The 23,583-nt window shown below is 33.4% G+C and overlaps 1 protein-coding gene across 3 annotated transcripts in view; it reads left to right on the top strand.

Annotated features, from left to right (window-relative positions):
- LOC145678358 (insulin-like peptide receptor) overlaps positions 1 to 23,583 on the top strand; it is a 292,617-nt gene that overhangs the window by 213,974 nt on the left and 55,060 nt on the right. For all 3 annotated transcript variants that reach the window (XM_081748414.1, XM_081748417.1, XM_081748415.1), the window contains exons 4-9: positions 3,409 to 3,581; positions 7,290 to 7,470; positions 11,225 to 11,335; positions 14,139 to 14,286; positions 15,767 to 15,984; positions 21,161 to 21,338. In XM_081748414.1, coding sequence (XP_081604540.1) covers positions 3,409 to 3,581; positions 7,290 to 7,470; positions 11,225 to 11,335; positions 14,139 to 14,286; positions 15,767 to 15,984; positions 21,161 to 21,338 — 1,009 coding nt within the window. The remainder of the gene's footprint in view (positions 1 to 3,408; positions 3,582 to 7,289; positions 7,471 to 11,224; positions 11,336 to 14,138; positions 14,287 to 15,766; positions 15,985 to 21,160; positions 21,339 to 23,583) is intronic.

Genomic DNA, 23,583 nt, shown 5'->3' with positions numbered 1-23,583 from the left:
AATTTTCCCTCCATTTTCTTCAACTGTAACCTAGTTGTTACCATAGAGCAGATCTAAGCTAGTTAGCTAAACTCTAATGCTCTAAAAGCAAACGTTTTTTTTTAACATGTACTTGTAAAACTTTTTTTTTCCCCCCTTAAACTAATTATTATTATTATTATTATTATTATTATTATTATTATTATTATTATTATTATTATTATTATTATTATTATTATTATACATTTGCAGAAGTTAACACTACAACGAAATAAACATAGAATAATTAATATAACAAAATAATAGAATAGTGCAAAGAATGAAGTTTTTTTTTTTAAAATAAATTTCTAATTTCTACAATTACTAAGGCCTGTTTTGAAAATGAACATTAGTAATAAAGAAAAATTACGTTGCTTTGATGTTGTAAACAAGCTCCTTGTAGCATATTACGTGTAAAGTAGGTTGGCGTCAAGAAACGTAGTTAGCAGCACAATAAGATACGTAAGTTGCTGTTCTTGGCTTTTTTCTCTCTTTCTTTTTAAACATCTCTTGCGTTGTAGACGAAACTGTTTTTGTTGTGTGTTGCTGGGTTGCTTGTTTTCCAAGACTGTCGCGTAGCAACGGAATTTCTGGAGGTTGTTGATAGGCGCAGGTAAGAAAGAAAGTGGGGGATGTTTTGCAAGATAGCTGGTGGCATGATTTTTTTTTTTTTTCTAATGTAACTTTCGTGGAAAGGGTGGATTTCTCTTGTTTCATCTCTTTGAGTGTCGACTTGTTTCCAAGGAAAATCTACTTTTGTTTCCTTCATTCAAATTAATTTAAGAAAATAATGCTGCCAATTTCCGCTAAAGGGAGTATTGTCGTGTAATTAAGGTTCCACATTTAGATTGCAATAGAGTAAGAATGGCATTGCAGTTTTTCTTTTAGCCCACTGTAACCAAAGTTAGTCTGAACTGTAAGAATTGTTAAATTCAAGAAATAAGCGTTTCATTATTCATGATCTCCAATAGAAAGAATTTCCAGTTGAAAGAAGTTTCATTGTAACTTAACACTGCAAATAGCAAACTACACATTGGAAAACAAGAAACATAAAGAACAAAATGAAGATTATGATTTGTTCTAGATTGAAGGTGGTACGGAGGTAGTGTGCTGTTGTGTCACTAGCTGGTAGGGTACGTCGTCGTTAGAAGCATATAAACATTAAATTTTGAAAAATACTACTAAACAGTGTATTTTTGTACATATTCAGTGCATAAATAATGTTCCAACAATTGAAAAAAAATCCAATTATTATAGGCAACAAACAGCATACTTTTTAGCGCCATACAATTTAATTTTTCTCGAAATCTACGCATTAGAATTTACCCTCAAGCATCGCAGTTCGTTCTACTCGATATGGTCTATCGATAGATATGTCTCTCAATTTTGGACAGTGTTAAACAGAAATAGAGAGTTAGTTATAATTTTGGCTTATATAATTCATTAATGAAAATGTGTGATGTCATCTTGCTAGTGCCGTAATGAAAAGCTTGATGAGCGTATCCCTCAATATCCGTTTCATCTTAAGTTAACGTGGTTATCATACAATACCAATATTTAGTTTTCTAAGTTGATTTTCTCGAAAACTATTAATATGCAGGTGGATTTACTCACTGATACTATTTTATTCATCTCACTCTTAGTGAAATCTGTGGATTGGTATATGTCTCATCTTTGGACAAAATGCTTTCCGCCAAATGTCAATAATATTGTAGACTTCACAGAAACGATGATTGTTGTAATCTTAAATATAATCAAAATACCGTTCAGTTAGTCACGAGGTACCATAATCTACGATAATCCCAAAATCTGTTAAAATGCACCGAAAAATCAGTATCACTTTCAAACTTCCCCCGGCATCCTCACCCAGAGTACGAGTTTTATTTATTTTTTCTTGTATAAATCTGTACAGGCTGGCCCAAAAGTAGGTATACAGACCAGCATCGATCAAGTATGACATTTTAATTTATTAAGATAATGCATTTATTTGCTTTGGTCTATTTCGAACTTCAGGTATAAGTGAAAAGAAATTAAGAACAAATAATGAAAAAACTAAATCAATGCCTGTATGGATAACAATAAGTAAATGATATACCATGAGCCGATCAGTACGGGACTGTATACCTACTTTTGGGCCATCCTGTATACTACCTACTAGGTACTGTTTTACTGATTTAATTTTCTCTTTGGAGATGTATGAGTGTACCGCAACATTTCAAAATATACCTTTAGTGTTTGAGGGGGGGGGGGGAAGTTACGAACAAGCATAGTTACCAGTTTTAGAATTGATATGATTGAAAATTCATGACACCTCTTGGTTTCACAGAGCTGAACACTTTGAAAAAGAAAGAAAAAATAGTCCAGTTAATAAAGTAGCAATGGCGTTTATTTTATATCCAAAGCATGGACTATACATACATACTTGTTATTCTTGTTCATTAAAGTTTAGTGTCCCTTTACAGCACCGAGACCATATGGGATGTGAACCTAGTTTAAGGTGGAATTCGAACTGTCATAATTTGTTCAAACTTCAAAATACTCTCATCTAGAATCAAACCAGAGACCCTGTGCTTTTCCATGTTAAAAAGTAGGTGCTCTCTGCCATATGTCTAATGTTACTAGATGTGTTTGCGTTACCCGTTCAACTAGAAACGTAATCCGCACTGTTTATGTGAGTTATATGTATAGTGGTTGTATTAAAAGTCCTGGGCCACAGACCTACTCCATTATGAATAAAGATATGAAAAAATTGAAAGTGAGCAAAGATATTGTAAATAAATGGTTTTCAGCCTAAGATTGTGAAAGTTTTCTAGTTACTGCATTCGTTTGGGCTCTACACTGGTGATATGCTCTATGTAAAATGAAAAAGCAACGTTCCCTGTACAGCAGGCTTGAAACTTAACTTCGAATCAGTTGCCAAAAATGCTGTGTTGTTGGTATGGTGAGGATCAAAGGGAACAACCTGCTGAACTGGCAATGTAATATAGGGTGCCTTACCATATATATTCTTGAGAGATGCATCAATATTGCCTTTCACTGAAAAGCAAAGTTTTATTTTTACTCAAAACACTTCTCTTAACACTGCAGAAAATCTTTCTTCTGAGGTTAAAAAATAGGCGGTTACATAACCATGCAATTTAAGACAGCATCCGCACCTGAGATGTAGTAGACGTATTATACAATAATTAGTCTGGCGATCGGGACAGTATGGCGCCCATACAACTCTTTAGCTTTAGTTATAAAATGATTTTTGTCGTTTTATATTTTAAATCAAATATTAAATCTATAACTATATTATTGATTATTTGTAATTAATATAGTCAAAGTTGAGTATTGACGTATAGTTCTTCTATAGCATTTTTTTAATTAATTTATTTATTTATTTTTCAGTATGCAAGAACTGTCCTGGCAGAACCTGCTACAAGAAAGGTAACGAGGAGAAGTGTTGTCATACCTCTTGTATCGGTGGATGTACAGGTCCTCTCCCATCTGACTGTTTCTCCTGCAAAAATGTTAAAATTGCTAATCGCTGCCTTGTTAGCTGCCCAGAATCCACTTATGAGGTAACTATATTTTTTTCCTATAGTAGTCAATATGTATAGTTGTAAACATGTAATTATTAAAAAAAAAGTCATGTAGATAAAGGAGAAGTAAATTTAATTGTGTGAGTTTAACATTAAGTATGACAAGCTGGGAAGAATTGAAGCAAAGTAAGTCAATTTTGGGTACACGGTTCAACTTTTGATCAATTTCTATTAAATTGCAGAAGTTCCTCGGTAGTTATTCAGTGTGTTTTTAATAAATCACTGTCTCTTACTTTGGAAGATCGTTGAATGATTTTGAGGGATCAGCAAGACCGACATTCTTAGTAACGGACATCATTTTTAAGTTCTTTTTGCTGGAAATTCTGACCACTATATAACTCAAAAAGAGATCAAATTTGGTTGAGTATAATTTATAACTTCTATTTTCGAGGGACGATAAGAGAGGAGAAAGTATGGTGTAATACAAATAAAATTAAATTCAAGATTTTAACAGGTTTACACATTTCATTGGCCCTACATACCGAAAAAATTATTTTTGATCATCTGTCCGTCTATCCGTCCCATTTTAAACTTTTTTTTTTATATGATTCTCTAGAGAGGGTTCGAGATTTTCTTTCCTATCCCAAAATATAAGGATAATTTACTGAAGAGTGAAAATAGATTTCCTTAAACGGCTCTAACGATTGTATTTAAATGTTTTGTATTAGTATTTCATTAATAACCTTCTACTGTAGTATAAGTCACTTTTCTGGGAAAAATCTACGAGAGTGGTTTATTCTTGAAGATGATTTTCAGAAAAAAAAAGTACTCAGGCAATTTTGTTTATAATTACGTACTTTGGTTAATGATGCAAGCAAAGCATACCTTAAATATTGGAAGTTAAGGGTTTAAGGTATTTTATTTGAGAATACCAGGGAAAATATTACAGTATGTTTCTAGCTATACGGTAAAATTATGAAATGTGTGGTTGCTTTTCTAAATTGCATTAGCTGTAAACTTAGGTATTATTTTGTATAGGTTATGCCGTGTTTAGCCAAAATTCTGTGCATCGTATAGCTAGCTTTAAAAGAACCTCTTGGCAACAGTGCATGGAAGTTCAACTGAACAACCAGGCAGTAGAGAAATCCAGTAACAGCATCGCAGTTGTTGTTTTTGAACTGGAAAGGATACTCAGCATTTTGCAAGAGTAGACTGCATTTTGCACTTCAGATTATATTGCACACTAAATAATAATTCTACCCCTATCTGTAGTCAAGCATATCTCGATCGGATACCCACTTCCTTGCTTGTAATACTTGAACAAATGTGTCCTGTCTGGTTTTCTCATTGTGTTAGCATTTAAACATGTTATTTTGATTAAATATATTAGTACAGTCTTACCTTGTACCTAATATTTTAAGTGTTTAGCCGGATAAAATATAAAAAGGATTATTGTATTTCTAATGAAGTCAGTGCACTTATTTAATTTATATGTGGTTACTTCAATAGTTTGCATGTACTCGAGTGATTAAGAGCACGTCTGGAAACATATACTTTTACTATAGTACAGCTGACCCAAGTTTTGTCTAATACCTCAAACAATATATAACATAATTTGGGAAATCAGCTTCAATGATTTTAATATCAACTAATGATGTCTCCCTTTCCCTCTTTTTACTCATCCTTTCATGAATCTTAAAAGTCACCCTTTCGCCTTCTAGAAGTGATTGTGTAACCTATTGTCTTATTAAATTCGAACTTACGCAAAGGGGGAGGGGGGTAGTAGCAGAGTAGTTAGCCCTGGTGCGTGGTGTCTGGTTTGATCTCCGAATAAGTAAGTTTGTGGTGGATAGCATCCTGTCCATGGGTTTTCTCGAGATACCCCATTTCCTCCCACACTCTCATGCTACCAATTCTTCCATAGTCATTCACTTGCCTTACTTCTCGTCTTCCTTAGGCATAACGTGGGACGTTAAACCGAAAGATTTCATTTCATTTCTAACTTTCGATGCGCTACGGCAATAATTCTCAACCTTTTCGAATTGGCAATACATTTTACTGAATACCTAGGACATCGCGACACACGTGTTTTTTTATTATTATTATTATTATTATTATTATTATTATTATTATTATTATTATTATTATTATTATTATTATTATTATTACCAATTATAGTAGTGCAAGCCAATAAATTTTCATAAAGTAGTGTGACTCGTATGTTGTACTAAGCATTGTTGCGCCGCTGAAGGCGTTGACTGACTGGCACAGTTTGTCTCACAACTGATTTTGACTAATTATTAAATGCTTCATGATTTTTTTTTTTTAACTTTTTAAAATCATTTCGACACTCCGTATAGGACTGCACGACACACCAGTTAAGAAACACAACTCTGCGGTATATGTGTATAGTCAAAATATAGCGCATCAATTCGTGCAAATTTTCATTTCGAGACGTGACTAAAAGTGAAAATAAAATAATTGTAAAATTGAAACGTTCGTTTCCCAGTATAAGTAATTAAGCATGTTAACATTATATTTCGAACATTATCCGTGCTCTTTGAGACGGAAAGACACAAACAACATGAATAAAAATTAAATTACATTAAAGGATTAAAGATAACGTTACAAATAAAGGGAACTACCAAAACTGCTCACATTTGAGAAATAGAAAAAAAAAAAACATGCCTGAAACTGGCTAAGTAACATTTCGATGTTGAGACGTAGGTGACTCACGGAAAATTAGTTGAGCACTGAATACCATGATTTTTTTCTTGGTTTAATGTAATAAAGCTTGAGAAACTTTTTTTTTTTTTTATTAACTAATGTTTATTGTTGAATATTTAATTATAATTGCTTTCTGAATATTATGGGTTGAATTTCGAAATGTTTTGAAATGCTGTACTTGGAGATAAACCTTTGGAATCGTGGACTTGCTCTTTTATTTGGTGTATGTATTGTGCGTGTTATGCCAGATAATCTTGGTTATATTTACAAACCACCTCGCACCTTAGAACCAGCCGCAGATCTACGTAATTAGACAGATCCTCTTCTGAACTCGTGTGTGGTTTGTAGATAGATCTTAATGTTAGAACCTTGGAAAATAAGTGTAATATATTTTAAGTTTGTTGTTTTCACATAATGCCAGGTTTGTTGTTTCCTTCAGTGACAAGTATTTTATGCAATGATGATATTCCCATTATTAATAAGTAATTTGATAGTAAAATATTTTCATTTGTGCAACAAAACCCGTCTACCAGACAACAAAGTTAGTCTGTTTATTTATTTGCACTGCATGTAAGAAGATCCAATGGTTTAGTTGGACCAAACATCGTTCCGGAAACTATTTGTCTGACATCTTCTGCAATTCAGTAATAAATTGGCTCTTGAAGTATGTACATTATAGCCGTTCCAGTAAATATGATTTTCCAGTTCAATTACTGAGATGATCAATGTTTCAAGTCTTCAGGACCTTCTCCATATCTTATCAAGTTAACCTTTACTTTTAGAAGTCCTTGAAAACATCATTTTCCTTAAGTATGATTCTCTTTTAGTGTAAATACTAGGAATTTTGTTAATTTAATACTGTTATTTTAAGATTGGGACCTTCTTAAATGGATTTAGTTTGACTTTTATACTGTTTTGGACAATATTTCAACTTATTTATAGGAAATATTCACATTCAATATGATTTATTGTTAACATGAGTTCAGTGTTCCTTATTACCGTGTGTTTTACATTTTCCAGTTTAGGCAACGAAGATGTGTCAGTGAACAGGAATGTTTCAATATGAACTCACAACAAGCTGATAGCAATAGACAATGGAAACCTTTCAAAGTTGAGAACAAGTGCGTTTTAAACTGTCCAGCAAATTACGTAGAGGAGGTAAACCCTGTCACAAACAGATCAGAGTGTGTGCAGTGTAAAGGTAATTTTTATTTATTTATTTATTTTTATCCATATTTTCTAGATTAATTACTACAGAGATGCATATCTTGTAAACATGTGTACTTGTAGATAATAAAGACACTAGGGTCTTTCAGGTATCATTTCGTTGTCTTCTTGCTAGCAAACTGACCGTGTTTTCTCTAGAATTCGGGATCGAAAAACGGAAATAAAAGTAAAGCTTACGAGGAAAATGTCTGATCTTTTAAAATGCGCAAGTAGCAACTCGACAGCGAAATGTCTTAACTAGTGTTGTAAAATTTCCGGAAATTTTGAACTTGTTGGTAAAAAAACTGTTTTTTCCGGTTTCTTTCCGAAAAAAATTGGGAAAATAACAAAAATCTTTGTATTAGGTTAATTTTATAGTAATTGAACCTTTTTTTTTTTTTTGAACGCCTGAAAAATTTAAGTTGAGAAATTTCAATATTTCGAATATTAAAAAAAAGAAGCATTCGAAAATAAAACTGTTGTAATTATTTTTGAAAATTAATAATCGGCACTCATTTTCTTCATGTGCTTTTTAGTCGTTTATTCGTGGTTGTGCATTAATTACAGAACTTTTACAGTTGCATACACATCTACCATCATGAAACATTTCTGTTGCGACAAATAGGGCTCCTGAATGAAACTGAGGTTTCCATGTGCTCTTTGATCTGGTGAAATTTTGTTAATTTTAACCAAATTACTACTTAAAAAGAAAGAGCAGTAGGTCAATTTCACTAATACTCATGCACTAAAACATATAATTACTATTATTTAATATTCTAATATAGACTTTTATATATAACTTTATACGTAAACAACTACCTGTTTTCTAGTGCGACAAATTATCTATATATATTAAAATGAAAGTGATTATATTTGTAACTTAACAACTCTTGAACCACCAGACCGATCTCGATAAAATTTTCAACATAGATGAGGTTCGGGCCTGGGGTGGTTTTTATCATTTCACTTTGAAGGTGCAACTTGGAGGAAGGAAGGGGGATATATATTGAAAATGATCGACATTAATGTCTCATCCATAGTTTTCGGGGAGGCTGAGATGAACAGTGACACTTTCGATGCAGTTTAAATACAAATTCAGGCCTGCAACTTGGGAGGAAGAGTATATAAAAATGATCGAACATGACCGATATTTGTGTCAAATTCATAGTTTTTTGGGGTCGCTGGGATGAACAGTGACACTTCCGATGCCGTTTAAATCCAAATTCAGCCCCTATTAGTGCTCTAAAAGAGGAGGGTGACATGTAAAAGTAATTGAGAATGACCGATACTACTGTCGAATTCATAGTTTTTGGGGTCCCTGAGTTCATTGGTGACAGTTTTAGTGTCCTTTATGTCCAAAATGAAACATATTCTCCCATGTATTCTGCTAGTGTTTAATAATAACGAACGGAAGTTTCACATGTTAAATTTTTAAATATATTTCTCGCTGTTCAAATTTACGCACTTGAGCCGTGTATGTGTGTATGTGTAAATAAGATCCCCTTCTCTTTTGAGTTGTTTGAAAAATATATAAAGAAGGATTTTTACCAGATATTAAAAACTAAAAAGTAAAATTAAAACCTGTTGCTCCAAGTACTTTTTCCTGCTAGCGAAACACATTGTATATATGCTACAGACCGGTTACAGCAAATAAGATTAGCCAATATTTCCGAGCGAAAGATTTTTTGTAATGGGTTCAAAATTTCCGCAAATTTTATAGCACAAGGAAGATACGTACCTCCATAAAATATATATTTGATTTTAACATACCGCTATTAACTAAAATGATTATAGCCGCGTTATTTTAACACTTCCCTGTCATCAAGCAGGAACTTCATAAAATTGCTTAAGATAATAGGATTATATTTTAGTATCTTTTGTAGCCATAACTCCATTCTATCACGGTGCTAACTTTAAAGGAGTGGTGCACATATATTTGTTGCTACAAATTTTCCTAATCAAATTTTTGCTAATCAAGACACATAAGTACTCAATGATCTTAACTGTAAACTAGTAAATATGAAATAGTTTTTATTTTAATAGCATAATGTAGTAAAATATTTGAAAATTTCAATTTTTTCCAAATTTTCCGTTTTTTCTCAAGCTCAGGGAAAAAACGGTAAAAAACGGTTTTTTACCCAAATTTTCCGTTTTTTTTCAGGCTGTCACTACACTAGTCTTAACCATTTCATAAATCTCTCATGTTCATAATTAATCGTAGAAATAAGATTTCGTGATTATTCTCGAGAGAAATGTACATTTATTACTACAGAGTACAAAATGAATCTTAAGTATATGCTAAATACCAATTAATATTGTGATGGAGCTTCAACCATCCTGCTTAATAAATATTTAGTTTCCATCACGCAGTGGTTTTAGTCTATAATTACATTCTCTTTGAAGTATGACATTGTGATCTAGTTGATATTTATACACATGTTGTTAACTTTTGAAATAAAATTAGTTCTGACTTCTGTATTGAAACATTAGATAGTAAAGCAATACATAATCCCTTCATTTCTATTATTTTGATCATAAGCTTTTAGTTCCAGTAGTAAACAGCCATACATAACCTCAACAATAACGTTATTCTTGCAATCTGTTTAATTGTTTGCAAATATGTAATATATAATATGCAGAGTGTTCCAAAACAACGTTCGGGAGGTGACTTCTGACACCAAGATAAGACAGAAAGTATAGACCAATGTGGGTACAGAAATCCGTCATTTCGGAGTTATAGGCTGCCTAAAACATGAAAAGAACTATCTTTAAAGGTCTATAGCTCCAATATTATAGGACCTACCGCAGTGGGGTCAAGACTTCAGTTAGGAACTAGTATATGCTCTGTCCAAATATCCACGTTTCAAATCTTGCAGTACTTCCACAACAATTTTTATAGAGAGATTTGGTGAGGACTCTAAATTATATGCCATAGCCAAACTCCTGATCTAGTTGATATTTATACATCTTTTAGGACGTACATAAAATGACAGAGAAGATGATTAAATATAAGAATAATAACATTAATTCGCAACTTTTGAATTTGCCAATCCAAGGAATTTGAACTGAACATTCATCGGTTGGGAGACATAACAGTATTGACTGTAGTAGATTACAAGGGTGATTTCAAAAAAAAAAAAAAAAAAAAAATCAGTTGTTTGTTAGTGCACTGTTAGACGTTAGGTAAAGAGTAGCATAAAAGAAATTCGAAACCTAATCCCTGAAGATAAGTGCCCGCGGGAAGCACTTGAAATATCAGCTATAAAATTCATGAAAGGAACATTATTTGATTTAATAATTATTATTATAATGTGTTCGTACACTCAATAACTAAATATAAAATTTTAAACTTTGGACCAAACTACAGTCGCTTAATTCGATTGGGTACTGTCACCTATACAACAATAGCAATTAGGAATTTATTGGCGTGAGGGGTGCAGGTACTTATGTGGGTGACTGTACAGACTCACAATTATTTTAACAGAGACCACATAGGTGAACAGAGTGCGTTGGTTTAGTAGAGTTCAACTTTGACACCACTAGTAACATAAGTGCTTTTGTTAGGACGTTCATTGTAAAATAATAATAATAAAATCCTTATACTTTAGTTTTTTGCTTTATATACATAAGTTAGAAAACTTACCCTTGGTAGTAATTCAGATGAATATGAGACTAATGTAATAACACTTAGCTAAGTAGATGATCTACACTAGATATTAATAATGAGTATTGTTGAAACTTCTTTCTAGGACGTTGTAAAAAGATATGCAAAGGAGCAAACGTAGACAGCATTAGTTCTGCACAAAGGCTGGAAGGTTGCACCCATATTGAAGGACAGTTGGTAATAAGTGTAAGCGGAGGTAAGGACTGTCAAGTTGTCGTTGTTGTTAATCATTTATTTTTTAACAACATTTAACATGTCTGTATAGTTCGTATTTCGGAACAAAATTGCACGAATTTTTCGTTTGTATTCCAAATTGTTCAAGTTCTGTGGTGTTTGTATTCCAAATTAACACTGTAGATAGTAGAAAAATGATTATTCCTTTTGTTTTCTATAAATCTCCAATGTATTAAACAATATTATTTTTTCTTCTAAAACTTTGCCCTTATTAACGTACTAGTATCATGAATGCTTAATGATAAAAAGCAGTTTTGGTGCCAAAGATCTCAAACTTATGCATGGTTATATGAGTTTCTAGTGAAAGCATCGTGTGTAGAGGTTTTCGTAGAATAATTTTGTTTCCTCTCACTTTTTCAATTCAATTAACATCACTTATACACCTTTAGCGTTCATACTATAACTAGGACATTGAACTAGATTTACATATTATGGACAAAGAATTAGGAAATACTAATTCAGGAAGAAATAATAATAATAATAATAATAATAATAATAATAATAATAATAATAATAATAATAATAATAATAATAATAATAATAATAATAATAATAATAAGTGTTGTGAACAGCTCATTGACAAAAATACAACACTATGTTAAAACCATTATACAGTTATTTAAAACAGACCAGAATGTTTTTAGTGGTATAGAATGAATATTAGGAGGTTACGGCCCTTGTCAGAAGATTAATATATTCAAATTACAAGATTCAAGCTGATTATAAAAAAGATTAAAATAGAAACAGTCAATATCATAATATACCATTTACAGAACTATGGAAATTAAAGCTTCATTTAACTCTCGTTTTGAGAACGAATCAACCTTGCTAAAATTTCATATCCGGTATGCAAAAGATCCTGGTTCTTATTGTCATATTTCTACATAAAAGATTTTTTCTTTGAATAAAATGTTACAACTAAAGATATTCTGAAGATACATAATAATAAAATAAAGTCCCTTGTCATAAAGTTAAAACAGTTTAATTTTTTGTGAAAAATTGTCCTGTTGTTTCTCCCAACATACTGTATGTTCATTTTAAATTGTTATAAGACGTTGCCACTTCTCTCAGTATTTCGCGTCTTGAATTTAGTCCTACCAATGTCGCTTGACTTCTTACATTATAACTCGGCACTCTTATTACTACATTTTCCAAGCAGTAATAGCTACTATAATTATTATCCAATACCATTGAATAAAGTATTTATCCATAAATTTCCTTCTTTCTGATGGAGATGATGATACAGTAAAACCTGTTTTCAACGGGCCCTTTATTAAACGGAAAACTGTCTTAAACGGAAAAATTTCACGGTCCCATGTATTTCGGAGAACAAAACGTCTAAAACTCCCTTCATTAAGCGGAAACTGTGTTACGCGGACAACGGAAAGAAAAATAAACATTTAACGGAAAATTCTGAGTTCTGGACTATAGCGTTTAGATGTTTAGACATTCTGTGAGACATATACATTACACTGTCTGTGATAAAATGTTCGTTCTTTTGTTAAATATTTCTGGACAGTGTTGACCTTCCCCAACCACTACTCATATTCACCCCCACAAATTGTCTTTAATCCCCGCAACTTAATCAAGAATCATACGGAATGTCGGAAAGAAGAAAACGAGATAGAGGAAGAAGAGGAATACGATACCGAGTTCCAAGAAGAGTGTAGAATAAATACATATCAAGATTCTTTCAGAAGTTTAAGGGAACTGCGAAAATTTGCCTTGCGAAAAAATGATTCTGATTCACTTAGTATAATTTCTCAGTCTAAGGTGTATGCGAAAAGTCAAGCAGCCAAGCAGCAATGTACACAGAAAACCCTGCTTGGCTATTAGAAAAATAAAGAAAACGTGTGCATAGCATATTTTGTATTCATTTTAATTTTTCGTGTATTTATTCGTAGAAGCAAGAAGTACTGTAATCGAACAAGGTACGTACAGCAATATATTTTCTCAGTATGCCCCTTTATAAGGATGTATTTTTTTAAAAAAAAGAGAAAGGAAAAGTCTACCTCCACTAAGCGGAAACCTGACTTTAACGGAAATTTTTGCAAGTCTCGCTCGATTCCGCTAAAGGCAGGTTTCACTGTAATAATAATAATAATAATAATAATAATAATAATAATAATAATAATAATAATAATAATAATAATAATAATAATAATAATAATAATAATAAGTTATTGCAGAATGAGGAAGCGCAGAGGTGTGTAGTAGTATAACTTCACATACCGTACTGGTTTTCTTTAATGTATGTGTTTTTTCCTATCCCTTTTTAAATTCTCGCGAAATAGGTATTTCGTATTTTTAGGACGAAAAAAGTAAACGCTAACTACAGAGAGGGGTAAAAGCAATAAAATTATAAGAAGAATTTAAAGGATGTAGTTTTACAAAAAGCGTACAAATTCAATTTTTATATAACCAACAGCTTTTAAGTCTTACTGGAGAGAATGACAATAATTTACTTAGAACATGTTCTTCACACTAGGAAACTCAAAATAGCGTGAGATTTCATTTTAGTTTTTTCTTTCTTTCTTTCTTTCTTTCTTTGTGTTCCTAGATTTCGTGCGTATTCTATCTATAATATAAAATTCTTATCTCTCTTCTTTTTTCCTGATCTTGAAGATTGGTCATAGAATGTTGTCCGCAGCATGAAGACAAACGTCGATATAAAGTGACTATGTCAAGATTTTGTCTTGTTTTATTACGATCATTGGCTTTTTATTCATAATATGAATTGTAACGATTTATACTATTCTTTTCAGAACAAATCGTGAAAGAGCTTGAAGACAAATTGGGAATGATAGAAGAAATAGACGAATATCTAAGGGTGACAAGATCACGTCCTCTTGTGTCTCTTAATTTCTTGAAGAACCTTCGTGTAATTCGTGGGAAAAAGTTATACAATCAATTGTAAGTATTAATGACTACATTTAAATTGTTCTTGATTATTATTATTTATTGTTATAAGAAAGTGAAAACACATGACTAGTAGAGTAAGAATTAAACGAAAGATTATACAGATATCATAAATGCAATTAAAGCGAGATGTCTAAGATAGCAAGCATTGCTCATCTAAGAATACTCGAAATATATTAGCTGGGTATATTTAGGGTTGTTTGGGAGGAGATCTTTTAGTAAACCAAGAAAGAAAATAATCTAAAATAGATTTTAGGAAAATTACTACTCACTTCAGCTAATTTAGCTTGGTATCTGTCTATAACAGAGTAAGACCCAGTAAAGAGTTGTTTTTGCAACAATGAACTATCGGACTTTTAAGCAACCGAATTAGTTAATATTGTGCATAAAATTCCTATTCGGATGACTTTGTCAAGAACCGTTTTTTTTAAAACCAGTGAACTTCTGTGTGTGGAGACAAAGTGTACAAACAATTCAATCCTTATGTAAATTAATTTTTAGTGTATAGAACTTTCTGAATATAAGATCTAACTTCTGTCTCAAGACAGCTCGATGAGTGCAATGTTTTTAGGGAAGAAATTTAAGGGAACGAACTTAAATATACTATCCCAGTGTTTATCAAGTGTAAGATATCTCTGTAAAATCTGAGAATTGTCGAGATTGGGAATCTTAAAATACTACTTTTGAATACAGCGAATTTCCTATTTCTTCCGTTGCGTGTGCAGTATCTCTCAAAATAGAGAAACATTGATATCGATCGTACTAAGCAAAAGCAGAAGAATCTGAATATGTAATATTTATTACTATTTTCTTAGAAATAACAAAGAATTCACAGAAAATAAGATACTTCCGGATGTTCATTGAAAATTGAAGCCACAGGAAATGACGCAAACTAGGAAGCAATAAGAAAATAAAAAAGAACAAATTTTTCGTTAAGAAAAAGAGCTATAATGGCACATTGAAGGTCCTAATGAAGTTTAAAAATTTGAAACTCATTTGCTTTCGTCGTAGCACAGCTTCCTGTAACGTGTTCAGTTAGCTTTTTAATTTCAATAACCGTTTCTGAGATCCAAAGCTGGTATTTAGACAATTATAGGAACTAGAATGAATTGTAAGTATAATAAGGCTCAGTTATACTTTGTGAGATACCTTGCATTCAGTGTTGTAGTAGATTGCCTATTCAGCTCTTAAAACCAACAATACAAGTATCTACTTTAATAATAAGATTAGTGTTGACAATCTACAACGAATTGTAAATAAATCGGAATAAAGAGGAATTTGTCGAATCATAATTTGCAATTAGATCCTACAGTCTTGCAGGCGATATGGTAATATTTTTTCGTATTTTCACGTTTTGTTTTTGCATGTGTATACCAATACTGGTTGTGTGAATATATATATATATATATATATATATATATATATATATATATATATATATCTTTGTATTAATATGCGATTATTTTATTTCCAGTTATTCTTTGATCGTGTTTGAGAATGAGAATTTACAAGAATTATGGGATTGGGAGAAGAGGCCATACAAATTAGAGATTCAGAATGGACGTCCGTTTTTCCACTTTAATCCGAAACTTTGTCTTTCCAAGATTGAGAAACTGCGAGAAGTAACAAATTTGTCGTCCAACTTCACTGATATAGAAGTTGGTCCGAGTTCAAATGGAGACAAAGTTGCATGTAAGTTTGAATGTTCGCTTGAATATCTCTTAACAAATAATATATACTGTTATCAGTTTTACGATACATTCTAATGTAACCGATATGTATATTCTTCTTCTCAAGGAGTGCGCCTAATATGCTTGATATGATAATTGGTAAGTAAAGCGTAATATCTGTTCAACTTTAAGTTGCTTAAAGTAGTGAACGAAAATGAAGGGCAGGATTCTTCATATTAATTTCTTTTAGTAGATAAGTTAGATTAGTGGCTGCTAAAACATGTGCATCTCTTGGATTAGATAATGATCCAAAAATTCATATTTATGAAACGAACTTATTTGTTCGAAAGGCATAGGTCTTCTTCTATTTTAATCTAAAAGTTAAAAAAATATCCTTAAGTTTACTATCCAGCCTGTTATGTCATAGTTGATAAGAAAAATCTCCTGCTGCACAAATCATCATCATCATAGGCATTCTGCCAGGTCATTTCCCGCAACTGAGAAAAAGTTCAGTGCTTCACGGTCTTTTATGGGCCTTTTTCATAACTCCTTATTCCAAATCCCACAAAATAGACTTTTCTTCCTCCTAAAGGCTTATTTCGCCATTACTATCCTTGCTTTTACTTTACGTATGCACTTCATATCATCATTAATAATACTACCCAAGTATCGAAAACTAGTCACCTATTCTATTTTCTCTCCTCCTACTTCTATATTTGAATTCGTTGTAATCACTATGCTTTTATCTTTCTAACGTTTATTTTTATTCCATATTCTTCGCAGTCCTTCCTCATGTTTTCTAACATCTTATTTTCTTTTCAGATTCTGCAACAAGCTATATATCTCCAAACCGCATACACCTAATCATTTTATCTCCTGCCGAAAAATCGTCTCGATTATGAAGCCTCTTTTTCACTATCTCTTCTAGATAGATATTAAATAATGTTGGCGATCCAATGACACTCGCCTTTGTCATTTCGTCCCCAATTCTAACACTTACTTGTTGGTTCGTATGTTAAGTTTCTTATGAGTCTTCGATCTTTCCATTCCTGCTCATCCTTCTTTAAAACTCCCAACAGCAATTCCCAATTCACGTGGTTAAATACTTTTTCTAGATCAACAAATACTCAAGATAGGAATATTTTGGGGGATGGTAGTTAACATTAGCGTCCTAGGATTTTTAACAATTACTGGGATCTTATACTAGGTTGCATAAATGAAACCAGAACACGTTAAAAAATAAAAAAATAAACGTTATTGTTAGAAGTTGAATAGGTAGTAGATTAGAAAAGATTAACGTCAAAAGGATAGGTTATTGTAGCACAGTACCTTACGTTGAAAAGATGATCCTTCAGGTATCCGTCTTCCATGTGTGGTGGTAGGGTGAAAGTCGTAGGCTAAACATGCAATGACTCAGGCTGGACAGACGGTCAATAGCTCAATGAAAATTAACGACGCTTCTAATCTCTACTGCTAGAAGCGAAGAAAGAGAAAGATTCGGCCTTAGGTCCTACAAGATTCGATTCTTTTCCACTATAACTTTAGAGTATTCTTCAGCGATAATGAACTTTGTCAATAGTCACCTATAGCACCACTGCTCGGGTTTTGGAAAATTAGCTTTTCGATGGATCTTCGCACACCAACCACTCGTTACCATGACACCATCATCACTCCTACTTCGAAGATCTTGACACTTGGTTTTCAATCCTCGGGAAGCCAAATTTTGTTTCTGACCATGAAACAATTAGTCATTGTGCTTGAACAGTTAAAACAACCTGATCAATAGAAATAAACCACAAACGACTCTCCTTCCTAACGCATTCTTTTGATATATGATCACTGATCATATATCAAAGGAATATGTTAGGAAGGAGAGTCGTTTGTGGTTTACTTCTATTAAATTACAAATTAGGATGAATGACTACAAAATTATGGGTATATTATTCAGTCTCGGTTATTAACAGTAACAACGAGTTTTAAAAGTCAGTAATAATTATTCAGTTTAATGTACAGATCTTTAAACTTCTTTATATTAATATTTTTATCCGTCACAGTATGCAGCTATGTAGGCAGCAAGTTGTGTTAGGGGATGACTTTTCAGGGGACCGGGCTTTTTACATATATATAATATGGCCATTGTTAAAAGTCTGAGCACACTATTGATTTTTCAAGAATTTCCCAAAAATAAATAAACAAATGCATGTATTCATACAAAACATAGTTTGTTGGACTTGTTCTGTAAAATAAAAATCATTGCTCATATAAAGAAATTAAAACATATGGTCGTGTTTCCGCTGAGACAAATTTATTGAGTATATTTGTGTTCAATAAAATACTGACCCTAGCCTTGGTAAGAGCATTATATATTCCAGGTATTTGTTTGATTAATGTATCCAACTTTTGCGAAGGTATGCGACTCCAGTAGCTCTGAACGGCCTTCCAAAGAGCTTCAGTATTCATTGGCATATATTTACGGACTGTCCTCACAAGTTCATTTTACAAGAGCTCGATAGATAATAAATCCGTTGATTGTGGAGACTAATCATTTGGTGCTGATGGAAGCGTGTTCTTTGCATTGCAGATAATAACTGCATAACTTGGAAGAATGTTTGGGATGGTAAACCTATTGTAGTAGAAAGTTCCTACCCTAATCTGCGTTCCTGACAGAATTCCAAGCCTCATTTCCATTCATTATTCCATTAATTCTTACTAATTGTCAACTTTGTAGTCTTAAAGCGACCCCAAACAGTGACACTATCTTCTCCGTACCTTGCTGTATGTATTACTTGGTCGGGATCAAAGTGGTCTTCAGGATGACGACGCGCAAACTTCTAGTGTTTGAAGCGAAAAGTTGGAATTTAGATTCATCGGTCCAGAGTGCCCTCTTTTCCAGTTTTTATTTTATTTTATCTTTTTCGCCCAGGAGTATCTTTTTGTAATGTTTCCTGCTTCAAGGAATGATTTCTTTACTACCCACAAGACCGTAGATTTGAAGACTCTGGGCCACTGTTCTATTTGATACCAATTGAAAATGGCTCTTTTATAGTTCTGTTATTTCTTCCAAAGCAGTTCACCTCCACTCCATTTGCTTGTTTTTCCGGTGAACCTGTCCTTAAGAGAAGTTATTTTTGGACGATCAGTGCGTTTACGTGTAATATTTACACCACATCGTAAATATCTTTCAAGAGTCTAACGTAGTGCTCCGCCCGGTCACTGAGCGATTTTTCGCAGAGAATGACACTCTTCTCTCAAAATAACCACTTGAACGCGTGCTTCAACTCGTAGTTAATAGTTCTTCACATTATTAAATTGATTCACGCCAGTGAAAACAGTAAGATCGAATATTACAGATTTGCATCCAATTTTATCCATATTACAACACGATTGGAAACTGCATACACAACTGATTTTCGAAGTAAAAAGACAACTACTGACAAGGTTTCTACAACAGAATAACGCAACAAACAGGAACAGGGTAACGCTCATCTAAAATACCTTAGTGTTGAATATTTCGGATATCATATGACGTATTCCGAATAAATAGAAACAAAGTTACAAGGGATTAAAGATTTGAATTTCTTCAAAGCATTTTATTCAATTATGCAGACGATTTTCTATAGGCGTAAAGATTATAATGCCTTTACAGCAATTTAACATCTCAAACCATTAAGGAGATACGCAAAAAATGTTAAATTTGATATATTACTTAAAATGACGTATTTGTGGGAACTTTTAATTTTTTTTTATTTACTTTCCTTTAACAGCATCATAACAATACCTTTCGGTAGATGTAGTTACAACAAATTCTTGGAATTACAGAATTGTAAGCAGTGTTGCAATTTAAGCCATTATTTACCGTATCTCCAGAAATGTTTGAAATACCAAATTGCTGTAAACGGCATTATTAACTTCACATCAATTGAAAGTCATCTATGTAATTAGATGTGGTGTTTATCTAAGCAAGTTTTCAAAAGGCTTTTGAAAAAAAAAAAAAAAAAGTCAAAATTTCAATCTCTCATATCTTTGTTCCTATTCACTCGAAATCCGTTATATCATGATCTTAGTATTAGACACTGAAGTACTTCGGATGTACATTATCTCGTGCGTCTCACTTGCATTATTACTCCTATATAGACCACAATTATCCTGATGTTTATGATAATCTAGCGTACTTAGTTTGCAACACTAAATAACAAATGCTATATTGTAAATTTTCGTTTAACATGTAGATTTGAAATTTGTAATATTCTGACGTAGTGTTATATATTAAAAAAAACTTTTATGTTCGGTTGCCAACACTGTTAGCCTTATTGTATCATAGGGTATATCAGTGGTGCCCACCCCCCCTCAACTCCATGACGCACCCCCCTCAATTGTCTATCCGTAGGTGTTCTTCCATGAAAAAAATCTTTTCGATTAATTTTTACACCCCCTCAAACATATTTATATAGATTTTTAACCCCCCAAATATTTCAATGACGCAGTTTGCGTCATAGCCCCCCCCCCTTGTGGGCACCCCTGGGTATATCGAATAATGTCCCCCTGCCGATATTTACATGGTACAAAATTACGGCCTTTTAGTCTTTTAGTTTAGTAGTTACAAGAACGTATCAAGAAAAATGGTCCACTCTATATAATAATATTAATAATAATAATAATAATAATAATAATAATAATAATAATAATAATAATAATAATAATAATAATAATAATATATTTTTAAAGTGTTACCTTATTGAAACATTGTCTTAACAGTCTAAAGTTAGAATCACGAAATATGCCAATAAGGAAACAAGAACTGTTTATGGAATTTCTGTATTTGACTTCGCGTTTGTATGTTATAGATGGTTAAAAAAAATGTGCGATCAAACTCTCACTGTTATACAATAGTTTAGTAATAAATTTGTAACTCGGTGCATCCAGTTTGGCAGGTAGGAGTACAGAGTGGATGATTAATTTCAATTGTTTCGATTATTTTAACGTGTTGACTCAGGTAAGATTTTGAAAATTATATTCTGTTATAAATATATTTTAATTGCTATGAGTATTAAACATATACATAGATTCAGGCATAAAATTTTTGAAGTAAGATAGTCGTGGGTGATTTTTCTTGATTCTTCTTTCAATTTTGTTTATTCATACTTTAATTGAAACATTTCACAAAATACTTATACTTTGTTTATATTGTTTCTTCACAGGCGATTTGGAAAAATTGACAATTAGAGTGATCAAGAAGGCTCCTGTTGGTGTAATTGTTTCCTGGCAGCGCTATAGACCAGATGATCACAGGACACTCTTAGGATATGCATTATATTATACTGAGGCTCCAACTAACGTGTCGTTATATGATGGCAGGGATGGTTGCGGTGAAGACAGGTAAATGCAAAATTATAGTTTTAGTATAACCAATGTGCGCATGTGAAAAGTCAAATAAATAAATATTTATAAGAACATGTGAATAAAACTAAGGCTTGAGGGAATTAATAATAATCGTTGTTAATAATGAAGAGAAAAAGAGAATGAGAATTAAATGGAAAAACAGTAAAACTTTAGTGGAGTGTTACTCGATAGCTGTTGTATAGGGTTATCTCCACCGGAGTGTTGTTTTAACAGTGAGGGCTAATTTGTAATGTCCACCATCCTGAGAACAGTGAGTTCACAGTTTTGTCTGTCACCCGTTACAGACTAGCTTGGCTGGTACCAGGCCTTGAATCTGTAACCTTAAAAATTAGGCTGTATACATAGATATTACCTTTTATTTTTATTTATTAGAACAATACTTGCAAGAAACATCAGCATATCCTCCCCGATGAACAAATATGCAACATTTTAAACAAATGGGGTGAACTCGTCACACCATCTCGTGAAATCACAGGAATTTGTTTTATAGATGAATTAATTGATAAATAAAAAGGAACTTTTAATAGGCATTTACATTCTGTATTAGAAGCACTACACGCACAAATACACTGTAAGAAATATACTTACGTAAAAATTTGCATGTCCTGTAAACATGATTCAAAAAATAAATTAAAAATAAAACTTTGTTTAATATTATCTTTTCTTTGTATATTGCTTAGTTTCTTTTATGAGTCCGCATTTCTGGATGGGTCTTCTTGCCCTTGTTGGCTATAAATCCTCACTTTGCACTATACTGGTAAACATCTTCATTTTTACTCCAATTATAGACGATTTGCTAGTCTCTTCTCAGATCAGTTTGAAGCGAGATTTCATAATCAATATGAAGAAAGACACTGTTCTGATACAGATGGTGATCAGAAAAATGGAAACACCTGTAGTTGGCAACACGTCAGATGTGGTGCCCGCAGCGTCGGACCGCTGGTGGTGGTGTGTTAGGTCGGTCTCCATACTACGTCAGGCGCAGTGGAACAGCAGTGTCCAGTGGCTGCAGCAGACGGAGGTAGTGTAAAATGGGAGACCTCTCAGATTTTCAAAGAGGGCAAATTGTTGGTGCCCGGTTATGTAGAGTGTGTGTGACGGCAGTGGCTACTGTGTTAGGTGTATCGCGTGGGACAGTGTCGAAGGTAATGACGGCCTATACAACACACGGGAAAACCACATCGGGGAAGCGGAACAGTTGGCGGAAGAAAATCATGAGTGACAGGTCATGCCGGGTATTAAAGCGCATTGTCACGCAGAACCGTCGTGCCACTGCGGAGCAAGTGACGGAGGAACTCAATCAGCACCTTCCCCACCCTGTTTCGACAATCACAGTCCGCCGCGTATTACATGACATGAACTTACGGGGTCGTGTTGCACGGGCCAATCAGGGACCATAATGCTTTCGCACGCCGCAAATTGTGCCGCGACCATGCAACTTGGACCGTTGAGGACTGGAAACGTGTGATATGGTCGGATAAGTCATCCTTCACCCTATTCCCAACCACGGGCCGTGTTTATGTGTGGAGAACGCCCAAAGAAGCTTATGATCTGCAGTGTCTCCGCCCAACTGTGAAACATGGCGGCGGCTCGGTGATACTGTGGGCCGCCATATCATGGTTTTCATTGGGTCCTGTGGTCACACTTAGTGGACGAATCACTGCCAACGATTATGTCGCAATTTTAGGAGACCACTTGCATCCTATGGTCCGGATGTTGTTCCCGACAATGACGCCATCTTCCAGGATGATAATGTAACCATTCACACAGCTGGCGTTGTTGCAGCGTGGTTTGAGGAACATCGGAATGAAGTTCAACACCTCCCCTGGCCCGCCCAATCCGCAGATCTCAACATAATTGAACATCTGTGGTTCGTCTTGGAAAAACGACTCCGGCGACGATTTCCACCTCCATTCTCTCTCACAGAACTGGCAGATGCCCTGCACGAGGAATGGTGTAAAATTCCACTTGCTACCATTCACAACTTCTATGCCTCCATCCCATGTCGCATCAAGGCTTTTCTGAAGGCGAAAGGTGACCCGACACCATATTAATCCGGTAAGTTGCAATTTCGTTCAGGTGTTTCCATTTTTCTTATCACCATCTGTATATTTGGCACAGCTTCGTAACGAAATTTCTTCTTCTTCTTCTTCTTCTTCTTCTTCTTCTTATTATTATTATTATTATTATTATTATTATTATTATTATTATTATTATTATT

The sequence above is a fragment of the Thermobia domestica genome, chromosome 2, assembly GCF_964235325.1.
Source record: "Thermobia domestica chromosome 2, izTheDome1.hap1.1, whole genome shotgun sequence".
NCBI classification, from domain to species: Eukaryota; Metazoa; Arthropoda; class Insecta; order Zygentoma; family Lepismatidae; genus Thermobia; species Thermobia domestica.
The sequence above is the reverse complement of the archived record's forward strand: the minus strand, read 5'-3'. Positions and strand labels throughout refer to the sequence as shown.